At 42.0% G+C, this 16,821-nt stretch overlaps 1 protein-coding gene across 4 annotated transcripts in view; it reads right to left on the reverse strand.

The window, feature by feature from the left end:
• Nucleotides 1–6,918: 6,918 nt before the first annotated feature.
• Nucleotides 6,919–16,821, reverse strand: part of LOC118386167 (target of Nesh-SH3-like) — a 41,026-nt gene continuing 31,123 nt past the window's right edge. For all 4 annotated transcript variants that reach the window (XM_035773661.2, XM_035773663.2, XM_035773662.2 and 1 more), the window contains 10 exons: nucleotides 14,795–14,869; nucleotides 14,196–14,309; nucleotides 13,847–13,924; nucleotides 11,837–12,046; nucleotides 11,217–11,322; nucleotides 10,366–10,445; nucleotides 8,024–8,053; nucleotides 7,753–7,911; nucleotides 7,470–7,592; nucleotides 6,919–7,231 (listed from right to left, as the gene is read on the reverse strand). In XM_035773661.2, the coding sequence (XP_035629554.1) occupies nucleotides 7,116–7,231; nucleotides 7,470–7,592; nucleotides 7,753–7,911; nucleotides 8,024–8,053; nucleotides 10,366–10,445; nucleotides 11,217–11,322; nucleotides 11,837–12,046; nucleotides 13,847–13,924; nucleotides 14,196–14,309; nucleotides 14,795–14,869 (1,091 nt within the window). In that variant the 3' untranslated portion in view covers nucleotides 6,919–7,115. The remainder of the gene's footprint in view (nucleotides 7,232–7,469; nucleotides 7,593–7,752; nucleotides 7,912–8,023; nucleotides 8,054–10,365; nucleotides 10,446–11,216; nucleotides 11,323–11,836; nucleotides 12,047–13,846; nucleotides 13,925–14,195; nucleotides 14,310–14,794; nucleotides 14,870–16,821) is intronic.

The raw sequence follows: 16,821 nt of genomic DNA on the forward strand, positions 1-16,821 counted from the left end.
GCTCGAAGTTTTGTCTGTCTTCTTGTTTTTCATTCTTCTCCCCTCACACTGTGGTTTGAGTTCACGGCTCCGTGTTGAGCTTAGCTTTCGAGAGCCTTTCCTCTCACATCTAGGTGGATTTGGAAAAGTGTGGTAATGCTGGTGTTGCTATTTGTTTTTCTAATCGGGCATTGTGGTTGGCTGGGATGTGTGGTGGGGAAAAATGGGCTTGGTCCCTCAGCTCTGCCTGTCTTTAGTCAACTAATGGCCAAAAGAGTGAAATGTGTTTATTTAGTGTGTGTGCGTCCACTTGTTAATGCTATGACCATATGAACACCACACATACAGATATGCACAATGCATTTACAACAGTCAGCGCAGTAGTACAAAAGAACCATACTTAAGGATTTATTGTAGAAAATAGATACAGGAATGGTTGTACATATCTGAAACAAAAATACAATTTTCTGTTCAACACTAACATAACAATTGGGATTGAAAACAACACCTGCAGCCATTTTGTGAGCAGCTATACACAATGTAAAACCATCTGAATTTGGTTGTTGGTTTCCACATAAAAATAATCCTTTTATTGACATGGTTGTCTCATTTAAACTCAACAGCAAAAGATTGCAAGGCTAAAGACACGGGGTGTCATTGGTGAGTTGAAATGTTCAGAATGTTGTAGATGGATGTACTGTGTAAAACTGACACATTTCCTCATTGTACATACACAATACATTCCTATTTGAACATTCTGTGATGTTGCACCCTCCTGAACAGGCTCCAGAGGTGGACAATTTGGGTAACTTCCAATGTGCATCAGTCCACATAACATTACATTCCTGGCACATTCTCTAAATTGAAATGATTCCAGATGAGTTAGAAATGTGTTAAAGATGAAAGAACAAAGCATCCCTTATGCTGTTCTTTCCAACTGAGCCCTTGAATCTTACAAGGCCTCAGTGTCTGATGCTTGTTTCTCTTATTTGGTCTTTCATTGGCTACAGAACCCATTCAGGTGTTTTTCCAAGTGCTTGACGCACCTGAAGTCAGTAGAACCACCTTGCAATACAAACTTTGTTGAGACTTAATGGGAGTTCAGAAATATTGTTGTGTATATTAACTTGTAAATAATGGACCAAGTAGTGGCAATTTTACTGGTAGAAATGCAAAAAAATGGTTTATGAACTTTTTCTAAGACAAACTTTCTAATTTTTCAGTTGCTAGAGGCGCGACCCAGTTGTTCATTCGATATGTTCCGTTGCCATGCTCGCTGGCAATGCTCTTGTCCCAACTAGCTACGGTCAACACCGTCACGACCTCTGCAGCCAGAATAACAGCGGAGTAGATGCATTTGTTTGTTTAAGCTGTTTTCTATTTAAATTAATTTTGATGCATCCATAACAATGAGCTGATACCAGATTTTGCCTGGCATAGGTAGAAGTTTGCCTTCTCGTCAGGACACTCGCACTGTTCATTATGGGGAGATCACGTTGACATCAAACAATAGGCTAGAAGATAGCTAAGGACAGTGCATTCAAAAAGGTTTTTTTTCCACATTTTTTACGTTACAGCCTTATTCTAAACTGGATTAAATAGTTTTTTCCTCATCAATCTACACATAATACCCCATAATGACAAAGCAAAAACAGGAACTCTGGAGCTCTATCAGTGATCATTGGGTTCTTGGTTACCTCCTTGACCAACGCCCATTCCCCCTGATTGCTCAGTTTGGCCGGGCAGCCAGCACTAGGAAGAGTCTTGGTGGTTCCAAACTTCTTCACTTTAAGACTGATGGAGGTCACTGTGTTCTTGGGGATCTTCAATACTGCAGACATTTTTTGGTACCCTTCCCCAGATCTGTGCCTCGGAACAATCCTGTTGCTGAGCTCTATGGACAATTCCTTCGACCTCATGGCTTGGTTTTTGCTCTGACATGCACTGTCAACTATGAAACCTTATATAGACAGGAGTGTGCCTTTCCAGATCACGTCTAATCGATTGGATGTACCACAGGTGGACTCCAAACAAGTTGTAGTAACATCTCAAGGATGATCAATGGAAACAGGATGCACCTGAGCTCAATTTCGAGTCTCAAAGCAAAGGGTCTGAATACTTAGCAAAACAATTCTAAAAATATGTTTTCGTTTTGTCATTATGGGGTAATGTGTGGAAATTTATGAGAAAAAACAATAATTTAGTCAATTTTATAAGGCTGTACCTTAACCAAATGTAAAAAAAACATTCATTGGGTCTGAATACTTTCCAAATGCACTGTAGTTTGTTGCTAGTAAACCTTCAATATGATAACCAAATTCAAAAATATCAGTTGCTGAAAACAACGGGTCAAACGAGAAACGTGGGAGGATTTGACAGCATAGCTCCACTTGCGTCATGACTGCAACAGTAGGGACCACAAATTCATGTTCACATCACTCACCAGTGGTTATTACTAGGCAATTCAAAATCAAATACAAATTCAGTATAATTGTCGGCCAACTCTAAATTTGTTAATTTTAGGCTTGACCAATTTGTTTTACATTTATTTTAGGCTTGACCAAATTATGTACACCTTATGACATCAGTGGAACAGCCACTTACAATAGTGCATCTAAATCTTTTTGAGAATGTATTTATTTTATCTTTTTGGTCAGGGGCTGGAACATAATTACGCATTTGTAGACAGCAAATTGCCCACAAGAAGGACAAACAGATATTTTTGACAAAAACATAATTTCAACCCTTGCTTACATTTGTATGCGATCACATATCTCTATTATGTGCGAGAATACTTTGGAACCGATTGCCAAAATTAAAATCACTTGGAGCTGATTTGCTCTTTTTAGTCTTATGTCCTCCCCAAACATTGGGGTGTTGGCTTATAAACTCAGCAAAAAAAGAAACGTCCCTTTTTCAGGACCCTGTCTGTCAAAGATAATTCGTAAAAATCCAAATAACTTCACAGATCTTCATTGTAAAGGGTTTAAACACTGTTTCCCATGCTTGTTCAATGAACCATAAACAATTAATGAACATGTACCTGTGGAACAGTCGTTAAGACACTTACAGTTATGAAAACTTAGGACACTAAAGAGGCCTTTCTACTGACTGAAAAACACCAAAAGAAAGATGCCCAGGGTCCCTGCTCATCTGCGTGAACGTGCCTTAGGCATGCTGCAAGGAGGCTTGAGGACTGCAGATGTGGCCAGGGAAATAAATTGCAATGCTCGTACTGTGAGACGCCTAAGACAGCGCTAAAGGGAGACAGGACGGACAGCTGATCGTCCTCGCAGTGGCAGACCACGTGTAACAACACCTGCACAGGATCGGTACATCCGGACATCACACCTGCGGGACAGGTACAGGATGGCAACAACAACTGCCCGGGTTACACCAGGAACGCACAATCCCTCATCCTGACATGACCCTCAAGCATGAACACTGACATTCCTGTCTTGCAGGAAATCAAGCGCAGCCATACTACTCGTTCTGTGCGTGATTTTCTGCAAGACAGGAATGCCAGTGTTCTGCCATGGCCAGCGAAGAGCCCGGATCTCAAACCAATTGAGCAAGTCTGGGACCTGTTGGATCGGATGGTGAGGGCTAGGGCCATTCCCCCCAGAAATGTCAGGGAACTTGCAGGTGCCTTGGTGGAAGAGTGGGGTAACATTTCACAGTAAGAACTGGCAAATCTAGTGCAGTCCACAAGGAGGAGATGCACTGCAGTACTTAATGCAGCTGGTGGCCACACCAGATACTGACTGTTACTTTTGATTTGGACCGGCCCTTTGTTCAGGGACACATTATTCCATTCTGTTAGTCACATGGAACTTGTTAAGTTTATGTGTCAGTTGTTAAATCTTATGTTCATACACATATTTACACATGTTAAGTTTGCTGAAAATAAATGCAGTTGACAGTGAGAGGACATGTCTTTTTTTGCTGAGTTTATGTAGGCCTTCATGCGTAAGCTCTGATATGCATATGGGTGTTTTGAATTAGTCATCACCTTAGAAAGCACTGTCAATTCTGTTGTGTTAAGCTTTGAAATAACATACAGTGGGGCAAAAAAGTATTTAGTCAGCAGGTTCTCCCACTTAAAAAGGTGAGAGGCCTGTAATTTTCATCATAGGTACACTTCAACTATGACAGACAAAATGAGGAAAAAGAATTCAGAAAATCACATTGTAGGATTTTTAATGAATTTATTTGCAAAAACTGGTGGAAAATAAGTATATGGTCAATAACAAAAGTTTATCTCAATACTTTATTATATACCCTTTGTTGGCAATGACAGAGGTCAAATGTTTTCTGTAAGTCTTCACAAGGTTTTCACACACTGTTGCTGGTATTTTGGCCCATTCCTCCATGCAGATCTCCTCTAGAACAGTGATGTTTTGGGACTGTTGCTGGGCAACACGGGCTTTCAACTCCCTCCAAAGATTTTCTATGGGGTTGAGATCTGGAGACTAGCAAGGTCACTCCAGGATCTTGAAATGCTTCTTACGAAGCCACTCCTTCGTTGCCCGGGCGGTGTGTTTGGGATCATTGTCATGCTGAAAGACCCAGCCACGTTTCATCTTCAATGCCCTTGCTGATGGAAGGAGGTTTTCACTCAAAATCTCACGATACATGGCCCCATTCAATCTTTCCTTTACACGGATCAGTCGTCCTGGTCCCTTTGCAGAAAAACAGCCCCAAAGCATGATGTTTCCACCCCCATGCTTCACAGTAGGTATGGTGTTCTTTGGATGCAACTCAGCATTCTTTGTCCTCCAAACACGACGAGTTGAGTTTTTACCTAAAGGTTATATTTTGGTTTCATCTGACCATATGACATTCTCCCAATCTTCTTCTGGATCATCCAAATGCTCTCTAGCAAACTTCAGACTGGCCTGGACATGTACTGGCTTAAGCAGGGAACATCGTCTGGCACTGCAGGATTTGAGTCCCTGGCGGCGTAGTGTGTTACTGATGGTAGGCTTTTTTACTTTGGTCCCAGCTCTCTGCAGGTCATTCACTAGGTCCCACCGTGTGGTTCTGGGATTGTTGCTCACCATTCTTGTGATCATTTTGACCCCACGGGGTGAGATCTTGCGTGGAGCCCCAGATCGAGGGAGATTATCAGTTGTCTTGTATGTCTTCCGTTTCCTAATAATTGCTCTCACAGTTGATTTCTTCAAACCAAGCTGCTTACCTATTGCAGATTCAGTCTTCCCAGCCTGGTGCAGGTCTACAATTTTGTTTCTGGTGTCCTTTGACAGCTCTTTGGTCTTGGCCTCAGTGGAGTTTGGAGTGTGACTGTTTGAGGTTGTGGACAGGTGTCTTTTATACTGATAACAAGTTCAAACAGGTGCCATTAATACAGGTAACGAGTGGAGGACAGAGGAGCCTCTTAAAGAAGAAGTTACAGGTCTGTGAGAGCCAGAAATCTTGCTTGTTTGTAGGTGACCAAATACTTATTTTCCACCATAATTTGTAAATAAATTCATAAAACATCCTACAATGTGATTTTCTGGATTTATTTCTCATTTTGTCTATCATAGTTGAAGTGTACATATGATGAAAATTACAGGCCTCTCTCATCTTTTTAATTGGGAGAACTTGCACAATTGGTGGCTAACTAAATACTTTTTTGCCCCACTGTACACAACGACCATGTTTTCTACTCAGTTTCAACCTGTTGTTGAACTTCTTTCTTCAAATTGATCATCATAGTGAGGTGAGATTTAAAAGCATCATGCTGTTGTGATGATAAGTGTTGTGACTTTTGATTTCATTTGCATTCATGTCAGAGTGGTTAGAGGGACAACAGAGTCCTGATCACCAGGCCATTAGTGAGTGACCTGTTGATCATTAGAAATGAGTTGGGTACTACTAACACATGAGTGCATAAGAGGAGAATACTGTGACTCAAAGGTTACCCAGGATTTTACTGCAGTCATGACTCATGACTGCCTGTGTGGCGATAATAGTCACCTCAGCAGCCCTACTCACCACGTTAGACCATCAGATGCTCCAAAAATATATGTCTCTGCATAAACAAATCAATGCTAGCTAGCTATGTTTTTCCTCGTTGGACCTGCATTTACAATGTATCCAATTTCCGTTAGTGTGGTGGATGGTTTAGCTTTCTGTAACTTTGTAGCAAGTACAGTCTGCATGTGTAGGCGAATATTGCGTCCTGATATCTTTTCTAGCCGTCCAGTTATGTTTTTTATGTCCATTCTAGAATGCCCTTCTAGCATATCAGAAACAAGTATTCAACAATGCTGTGGTAAAATATAAATAAAAATGTCATATTGTGCAAACCGCAACTGTCAATCCTACAGGACCAATCAAGAAAGGGTATTGAGTATGTGTGTATGAGTGACGAATTTAGTGTGTGTGTGCCTGTGTAATGCTTTCTTTCTTTTTTTGCAGAGGCTTTTGTGTTATAGCAACCCTTTTAGCAGACTGGCTAATATAAACCACAATGAACATTGAACAACAACTGCTTGATAAATAACATCATACACGTCATTACATTTTCAGGGAGCCAGCTTCCCAACAGTTTCCGGCGATCATATGTAACCTCTTGAAGCACTCTGACACACCTTTATTAACTTCTCTCCCGTTTTTACAGGCTTTGAGGACTGCCTCATGTCCTGTTTGATAAATAGTGAGATGAGACTTAGGGCTCGGTTCAGTCTGTAAAGCTGAAGAGTAACAGATTCCGTGATGGAAATTTAAAGGTCATTTCGGATATTAGCCGACATAAGCAGTGTTTATCGTAAAAGCAGTCTCTGCTAAAGCAGGAACGTTGCCTTTAAATATTCAATCACACTGTAAAGCTGAACTTCCGGTATGCGGATTGAATAGATCCCCTAAGGAGATATGACAAAAGAACTCAGAGTTCCATGACAAGGTATGGTCCTGTACACTTTTATACAATGGAATGTGGGCCATCACCATCTGACAGACAGACAGATGCATCTCCATGGTAACATACTGACGCAGTCTCCATGGTAACAAGAGGGAGAAGCCCACCTCAAGGGCCACTGAAACCTCCTCAGTCCTCCTCCTCTCACCCTGGTGAGATCATCATTCTTCCAGTCAGGCATCTTCCTGGCCACCCCTCTGGTGGAGGGGTCTTACCATTTCCCAGGTATAGGTGTTCCGCACTCGTACCAGCCAACGTAGGTGGCGTGCGAGTTCCCTCCGATCTCGCCAAAGTTGACCGGTTCCTGACGCATAGCCCGGTAGAAGCCTGAGACAATAAAGCAGAGGGAATATGAGAACACTCCTTTTACAAATGGTTTGGAAAGTGAATGGTCTTTTAACATAGTCTAGAGATCAGTGTTTCCCACAGTTAACCTTGAAACATCAAACTTCTGTAGTCATTGAAAAGTGACCAAGAACCGTGGTCATGGGCACCTGTACATGTGTCTACAGTTCTTTCCCACAAATGTCTCTAACGGGTTCCAGTATTTGGCCCAGTACTCTACCTGATCGGCTGGGTAGTTGGTCGGCCAATAGCTGGCTGCCTGTTTGTCCGTCCAGGAAAGAATCTACAAACTGGCAGTGGTCCTCCCCATGACCTGTTTGGTCCCCGATGTTGTAGAATTTGCCTGCACAAGGTCAGAGCTCAAAGGTTATGGATCTGGTTAGATAAACCTTGTTGAAAATTCCAATGTAACCTATAAACTCTTCATGTACGTACATGCACAAATACAAGGAATAGTATAGACAGTAAAACATAGACAAACACTCTTACTATACTATACTGACCGGTGAGCGAGTCGCTCATGTAGATCTTGTATCTAAGGGAGTTGCACAGCTGAATGCCCACAAACTTGCGGTACCAGGTCCTCTTCACATACTGCTTCCCATTACACTCCGAGTAGGAATCTGCCTTGAACGGGAACTGTGTCCAGATAGCATCTTTACCTGGAGGGAGCAGAGAAAACCAGATCTAACGATTGATATGTAAGGCACAGAGAATGGGATACAAACTAGGGAGGAAAGATGTGTGAACATGACATACTGAGAGTCCACTCACCTGAGACATTCTCACTCACCCGAGGGTCCGCTATAGAGGAGAGAGAGTAAAAGAGAGAAGGCATCGTTAGTCACACATCAGTCCATTATTACCACATTAATACAGTAATAGAACAATACTTACCCTTGGGAAATAACGGATCATATTAAAACCATGGTTCAGATTACAACAAAAACTCATTACATTGTCCTAGTTAGCACATTGTCCCAGTTAGCACATTGTTCTAGTTAGCACATTGTCCTAGTTAGCACATTGTTGTAGCTAGCACATTGTCCTAGTTAGCACATTGTCCAAGTTAGCACATTGTCCTAGTTAGCACATTGTTCTAGTTAGCACATGAAACATTGTGTCTCCCAGGGATTACACTACAAGGTAAAGAACCATTTGACCAATCACTCTTCTCTATTAGTACTTTCACCATAGCGTTGGACATTAGCCCAGCACAGTCCCAGTGGAGAATTAGTACTGTTTAGACACAATGTTGCTTTGGATCAAGTTAGCTCATTGAGTTGATCAAGTATTTTAGTATGCATAACGGATATGATATTACTCCAAAAATCTGGTCCATCTGTAACTATTATGTGAGTATGACTTGGGCCAAGAGTTTTCCCTGACCATGAGGGCTTAAACTCTAAGCCTATCAATGTCCAATATGATCAGGTCCCTATACCCTCCCTTCGGAAAGTTGCACCCTGGCGTTAGCTCTCCATCTCTTCCTGGAGGCTAGTGTGTGTTGTGTACGGGAGTAGGGCAGTGGAGGCTCCTCAGAGGAGGAAGGAGATTCATCCTCCTCAGTGAATTTCATCAAAATAAAAATAGTGAAACATTACTAAAAACTATACTAAATGAATTCACGTCACCAAATAATTGACGAAAACACACTGTTTTGCAATGAAGTAACAAGTCTATGAAGTCTACAGTAACCTCCACAGCACTCTGTTGGGTAGCACCATGGTGTAGCTGGAGGACAGCTAGCTTCTGTCTTACTCTGGGTACATTGACTTCAATACAAAACCTAGGAGGCTCATGGTTCTCACCCCCTTCCATAAACTTACACAGTAATTATGACAACTTCCGGGAGGATGTCCTCCAACCTATCAGAGCTCTTGCAGCATGAACTGACATGTTGCCCACCCAATCAAAGGATCAGAGAATGAATCTGCACTGCAGTGCATAAAATGTGGTGATTAGTTGACTCAAAAAGAGAGAAAGACAATAGTTGAACAGTTAAAAAAATATATATATTCCAAAATGAAGTTGCGCGAGAGAGAGAGAGAGAGAGAGAGAGAGAGAGAGAGAGATTTGTTTGTTTTTTAAGTATGAAAAATGTATGCACTCACCAGTGGAAGACATTCTGGATAAAAGTGTCTGCTAAATGACTAAAAATAGGTAGCAAGCAGCTAACTATTTACACACATTATTAGATAACGGCTAAGATATCCTATTAACAAGTGACTAATTTGCGACACATCTGGAAAGCTATCAGGGATCCTGTTAGATACGTCACTTAGAGGCGAAACCAGGCTAAAGCAAAGTATTACAATTGAAACAGTCGGAGTGGTTGCTGATTGATGATTGACTTTTACTAATTCACCAGCACAGCTAATGGGGCTCTACGATGCTAACGGTGGGAATTGTGGTGTAGACACTGATCTAAGGTCAGTTTTGCATTCTTTCCATCAACGCTTCAGTGCTCGATGATATAGAAATCCACAGCGGTTGTTTTGCCGGTGTTGGATGTGGAACTGTGTTAGAGCTGCTTCTTGCAGCTCCTTGCGTTACCTTATTTGGGACACAGCCATTGGATGTAAAAAAACAAGAAAAAAAACACACCCGACACCCGACATATCCGACCAATCCGCGTTAGAAGTTCATGCAGGCACGTTACTTTCAAACACTCCAATGTGTGATTCTATTATCTACACCTCGATTAGATGGTGATAGGTTATAAATTCCCCCATCCAAATAACATGAAAACATGCATTAGCCTGTCGTTATTTCTATCATCGATAGAGCCTACATTTTCTATTCCATTTTGAAGTTCTAACAGGGGAGGAATAATAAGAAAAGGAGTGGTTTGTGACATACAAAAGCAGCTGCTCACTGATTTGTCAGGTCATACTACAGTTACACCTCCAACACCGCCAAAACATCCACTATGCGGTTGTCAACGCTCAAACTGATTGGATCGGTGCCTAATGTTAGGATATGGGAAAGATAAGCTAATTCTAGATCCATCCATGCCGGTGGAACGGCTATCTGGAGCTGGCCTCCATTCAGGCTCCATTACACAAGTGTAATCCGATACATTGGCTGGGAGTCCATTTCCACTCTCCACCTACCTGACTCTGTGTTGAACAACACTGGCTCGCTGGCAGGCCCTTCCCCAAGCTCATTCTTGGGTTTCACTTTGAACTCGTAACTGAAAAAGAAGGGAAAGATAAATAGTCAACACAGTGTCAAGGCACTGGTGTGCCGAGCTCAGTAAATACCGAAATCTCATTTTTGATATACTTTCAATCCCAAATGCCATGCTGATAGCTTTCCTAGTAAAGGAAACCTTAGTCACTCTTGTTCACCATAATCATAACTTTTGTGGAGCTTGAGTTTATATTCCACCCATCTCCAACACTGTGACACTTGATATCTTTATTCTCCAGACAGCCTTGAGTGCATCGAGGCCAGTGATTTCTCCCTCCATTTTCCTCCCTCTCTCTTTCTTTCTGTCTTTCTCTCCCCTTCTCTCTTTCACAGACACACACACTAACACTCAATACCTCGCACACACACACACACACACACACACACACACACACACACACACACACACACACACACACACACACACACACACACACACACACACACACACACACACACACACACACACACACACACACACACACACACACACACACACACACACACACACACACACACACACACACACACACACACACACACACCATTCTAATGGCTGTTCCATGTGTGATGTTTAGATGGTGGTCTATGGGCGAGCAAATCCAGCCCAGTGGTAGGTTCTGGTAAATCTGGTTTATACTCTGAATCTGTAGATCCCAGCCAAAACCAAGACCAGGATCCAGCATCATTAATAAACACACTGAGCCTTACCAACCCAACCCTGCTTCAGCAAGCCTCCACACACCACATAAAAACAAACATAGACACACACCTGTTCTCTGGTTTTAGGTTCTCCACTGCAGTGTGAGTCTGGTTGGTGGTCAGGATGGACACCTCTTCTCCATTGGGACCATGGGTTCTTGAAATGACCTCATACTCTGTCAAAGGGGAAGCAGGAAATCCACACATGGAATCACATCCACACATCCACACACAACATGTTTAATTACATCTTTACAACTTCATATCATACAGATGGGATATCAACATAAACATTTTAATTTTAAATGTGCACAGCAGCATCTTAACGAGGCAAGTATAAACATTTGACACAGGATTGAGAGGATTTGGGTGGGGTTGGCAAGGATTGTGTGTATGTAGTCTCAAATCTCCACAACTTGTTTTCATTGTAGAGAGAAATATCCTGATTGAGCACAGATAGAGTTTCATAACGTTATTAAAATACCCATTGTAACAGAGTCTTTTGCGTTAGGACTTCACTCTTCCATAACCAGGAGTGTTTTATGAACCTCTTTGGGTATGTGCTGCTGCACGCACACACACGCACGCATGCACGTACATGCACGCACACACACACACACACGCACGCACATGCACGCATGCACACACACGCACGCACGTACACAAACACAAGCACACTTCCCCCTTAACCTGTGGTGTCGTTGTCGGTCTTCTCCCAGTCCAGGATGACGAAGGAGGGGCACCCCTCTACAGTAACCACGGTGAGGTTGGAGGGGGGCAAGCGAGGGGGTGCGGTGATGTTCTGCTCCACCCCCTCCTCCTCAGGGAAGAAGCTGAGGGACTTTGTTATGGAACACGGTTCGTCTGGCTTCTTGTCAGTCTTATAGATCACATGAGGGGCTGCAGGAGAAATTAAAGAATTGGTGTTCAACCAATAATAACTTCAAAGACAATATATGCCATTTAGCAGACGCTTTTATCCAAAGCGACGACCATGCGTGCATACATTTTACGTAAGGGTGATTGCAGGAATCGAACTAGTTATCCTGCTGTGGCAAGGCCCATGTTCTATCAACTGAGCTACAGAGGAACACAATTGGAAAAGGAAAAATAATGAAAAAATAACTACAGATTTATTTAAATGTATTTCAATGCACTATATTGTACTGCCACAAATTGTATTCCTTCTGCGTTCAAGACACATTAATTACAAACAGGAAATTAATTTAATATTTGTCAAATTCCTATACTTTGCAGCCATTGAAACAAATCTCAAACAGCTTATGATCAGCAGTATAGTTGTATTGTTGTTTACATTTCTCACATCAGAGTGGTATACTACAAAGCAGTAGAAAGGAGTAAGTAATCCCAGCCTGGTCTCATAGACTAGACGTAACATAGTAAATGTAAATCTGGGACACTGAAATTAGTATACGTTAGGTTTGGTATGGTTACATAAGACAAACGGTTACTTAAGGCAAAGGAAAGGAGGGTGGATGGGTGGGTGGGTGTATAACGCAAACGTCTACCGACCCAAAGGTTGTGTGGTTGAATCTCATCACAGACAACTTTAGCTAATTTGCAACTGCTTACTACTTTTTAGCTACTTTGCAACTACTTAGCATGTTAGCTAAACCTTCCCCTAACCCTTCTAGCTAACCCTTCCCCTAACACTAACCCTTTAACCTAACTCCTAACCTCAACGCTAACCCCTAGCCTAGCTAACGTTAGCCACAAAAAAATAGAAATTTGTAAAATATTGTACATTTTGCAAATTCATAACATATCATATGAATTGTAATTCGCAACATATCATACATACTAAATGATATGATAGTTTGTGTGTATGCATTTCTAAAAATGTATGTAGTTCTGTCCTTGAGCTGTTCTTGTCTAATGATGTTCTGTATTATGTCATTCTGTATTATGTTGCATGTTTTGCGTGGACCCCAGCAAGAGTAGCTGCGTCTTTTGCAACAGCTAATGGGGATCCTAATAAAATACCAAATGGAGTGCTTTGGATTGATACGAATGATACGAAATGCTCTGAGACCAGGTTGGTAAGCCAGCTAACTTGCCTAAACACTATATAATGAAATAACGTTTTATTTTTTTAAAAGATAAGCTTGAAACGAGCATAGTCTAATTGACTCAACACCCCAAAACACTTACGAAGTTTGGCTTTCTTTATGAACCAGAAAATGTGTTGTTTATCAAAATTAGGCTAACTCATTGATCTGCTTTGTACTCCGTAGACAAGACCTCTAAGTCAACTGGAGCTCATCTAAGAATCTGGATAGTGAATACAGGCAAGACAATCCAAAACAACTGGCGGTAAGAGGAAGCACGAAAGGTTTTTGTTCTCCGGTCTAATGTCCACAGTGATACGATACAACTTTCATTGTCCAATGTCACAGCTCCCTCCTGCACACATCATACAGACACACAGGTGAGAGGAGCACAGGGTCAAGCTGCAGTGCAGCGCGCCTGGATGGGGTTGTGGGGTGGGGTTAAGGGCCTTCCTCAAGGGCCCAACAATAGGGGATTGCTGTTAGGATTATTAACTCAGCAGCCCTCCAGTTTCAAGATCAATTTCCCCCCTTTTTTTACCAGCGCCACACCCGGGATTCTCCGGCCCTGTCCACTGTGAGTTTAATCATGTGGGTTTGTTGAAGACTGTTATAATGCATGTGTCCTTACCTACGAAGCGCTTCTTGCCCATGGCGTCCACTTCCGAAGTAGGGAGAGAGCTGAACACAGAGTAGTTGTCACCCGTGGCTACAGAAAGACGGAAGATGAGATTGAGAACCGCAGAGTGAGAAGTTTGTTATGAATAGTACTGTGATGTGTTAGCATTCCCTGGCAGCTCTCTCAGCAAGCTTTGGTCTCTCTCTCTCTCTGAACTCAGATAACCTTTCACACTAACTATTAAACTCAGATGTAGCATGATTCAAACACACACACACACCTACATGGTTACACACATGTACAAACATGAATGCACAAAGACATTATTATAAACGAAAGTGCACTCATCACTGAATCTTACCATTCAAGGCCGGGGTGAGGGTTGTGGTCTTTTGTTTGGTGGGCTTAGCCGTGACTAGAGGGAAGGACCTCAAGATGGACGCTTTGTCTCCCTGCTTCAGGTCCATCAGCTTGTCTGAGGACAGACGGGACCGAACACTACTCAGTCATGTAAACTACAAATACAGTTATGGTCATCTGCTGTAGACATCACCCAGGTGAATCTGAGCTGTTTTCCTGCTGAGGGAGAAGATATGAAATATGTGTGTTGCATCGTGTTGGTGTTTCGTAAGAGAAGTCAGTCAGAACAACACAAACATACTGCATACACACAGGCACACGCACTTACATACACTCAGACAAACGCACACACGCACGCACAAACACACACACACAGACACACACACACAGGTGTTGCGTCGCAAGCTGTGTGAGTATTCTTCAGAGAAGTGCAAGGTGCTTTAGAATCTAAATAAAACTTAACTGAGGGAAGGTTGTTAAAATAGAATCATCAAGATGACAGCAAAATTAAGTGCAAAATGTGGAACATTTTGGTAAAGTGTTGCTTAAACAGAAGTCAAAGTATTCAGTAGTCAAAACATTGGTCAGTGTTGCCCTCACCCTTGTCCCCTGATTTCCCCACCAGGTTGGGCCTCTTGTTGACAGGAAGAAAGGGTTGCAGAGCTGCAGGGGAGCCTGGGAAATAGAGGCCATGTTAGGGTTAGGAACTGAAACAGCAATGGAAGCTGCTGGAGTGCACTGAAGAGAGCCCTAACTCATAAGTGAGGATGGATGTTGTGCTTTTGAAAAAGGGGGATATAGAAGAGAGAAGTTGCAGTGTCAACTGAAACCATGGAGAAAAGACGGGGGTGGAGGAGAGTGCTAACTGTGACCACACCCGAGGAGCAATGCCATTCAAACAGGTTCAATAGATTGGACTTTAAATGTTTTTTTAAAAGTATCTTGAGAATTTCTACTACATTGCACCGCCATAGTCTATGTGACTATCCCCAAACATGTCAACTCTTAATAACCTTCCACCATAACCCTACTACACAGCAAATGATCCAGTGTTATACACTAACAGTCACATTTAACACTGTGCCAGTGTCTATATACAGGTCCACACTTTTGAGTGTTACATTTACTAGGAAGTGCCTATAGTTTGCACCAATGGTGTTATGCAATAACACCTAATATAGTATTTTTAACCATTACACCAAGAGGTCGGTATCTCTTGACAAGGTCACTCAGTGTTCGGTGAAGGCTAGGGGGCACTATTTTCACGTCCGGATGAAAAGTGTGCCCAAAGTAAACTGCGTGCTACTCAGGCCCAGAAGCTAGGATATGCATATAATTGGTAGATTTGGATAGAAACTAAAAAACTGTTAAAATGATGTCTGTGAGTATAACATAATTTATTTGGCAGCCGAAAGCCTGAGGACAAATCATCCAGGAAAATCTTTTGAGGTCACTCTCTTTTCAATGGGATTTCTATGGGAATCTAGAATTCTAAGGCAGTGGCATGCAGTTCCTATCGCTTCCACTAGATGTCAACAGTCTTTAGAAATTGGTTGATGTTTTTCCTTTGAGAAATGAAGTAGCCCTGTTCAGAACGAGGGTCGAGTGAAGTGTATTGTTGTGGTTGGGGCGCGTAACCTGAAAGCTCGCTTGAACACAGTTCAATACCGGTGTATTTTCTGAATCATACGCGCCAAATAAATGAACATTTTGGATATATAACAACAGAATTTATCGAACAAAAGGACCATTTGTGATGTTTAATGGACATATTGGAGTGCCAACAGAAGAAGATATTCAAAGGAAAGGCATGAATTATATGTTGTTTCTGACTTTTGTGTTGAGCCTGGCGGATTGAATTATGATTTTCATGTGTATGTTTGATGGGGTGCTGTCCTCAGATAATAACATGGTTTGCTTTCACCGTAAAGTATTTTTGAAATCTGCGCCTGTGGCTGGCTAACAAGAAGTTAATCTTTAAACCCATGTATAACACTTGTATGATTTATCAATTATTATGAGTATTTCTGTTTTTGAATTTTGCGCTCTGCTATTTCACTGGGTGTTGTCAAATCAATCACGTTAATGGGATTGGCGCGAGAAGGGATCACTAAGAAGTTAAGGACTATACACTAATATTTATTGCCATATGCTCTTCTGTAAGTATTTATAAAGACTTCCAAACTGAGAGTTGATATGCTCAAACTTGAATTAACATTACCATAGACTACTTAAACTGGGACAACATTTCCACTCACGGGTGGTAAAAAATAACAACTTTAAAGCCCACACTAAGCCACACCTCCAATATAATTTCCCAGTCTGCCTGTCACGTTCGTCGTACGAAGGAGACCAAGGCGCAGCGTGGTATGCGTACATTCTTATTTATTTAAAGAATGAACACGGAACAAAATGAACCGTGAATCTATACAAACAAGTGCTGACAGGCAACTAACTACACATAGATAAAATCCCACGAGACACAAAGGGGAAATGGCTGCCTAAATATGATCCCCAATCAGAGACAACGATAAACAGCTGTCTCTGATTGAGAACCATATCAGGCCAACATAGAAATACAAAAACCCCAAGACCAACAACAACCCTAGACATACAGTGCCTTGCGA

Source organism: Oncorhynchus keta, chromosome 7 (assembly GCF_023373465.1).
Source record: "Oncorhynchus keta strain PuntledgeMale-10-30-2019 chromosome 7, Oket_V2, whole genome shotgun sequence".
Lineage (NCBI taxonomy): Eukaryota > Metazoa > Chordata > Actinopteri > Salmoniformes > Salmonidae > Oncorhynchus > Oncorhynchus keta.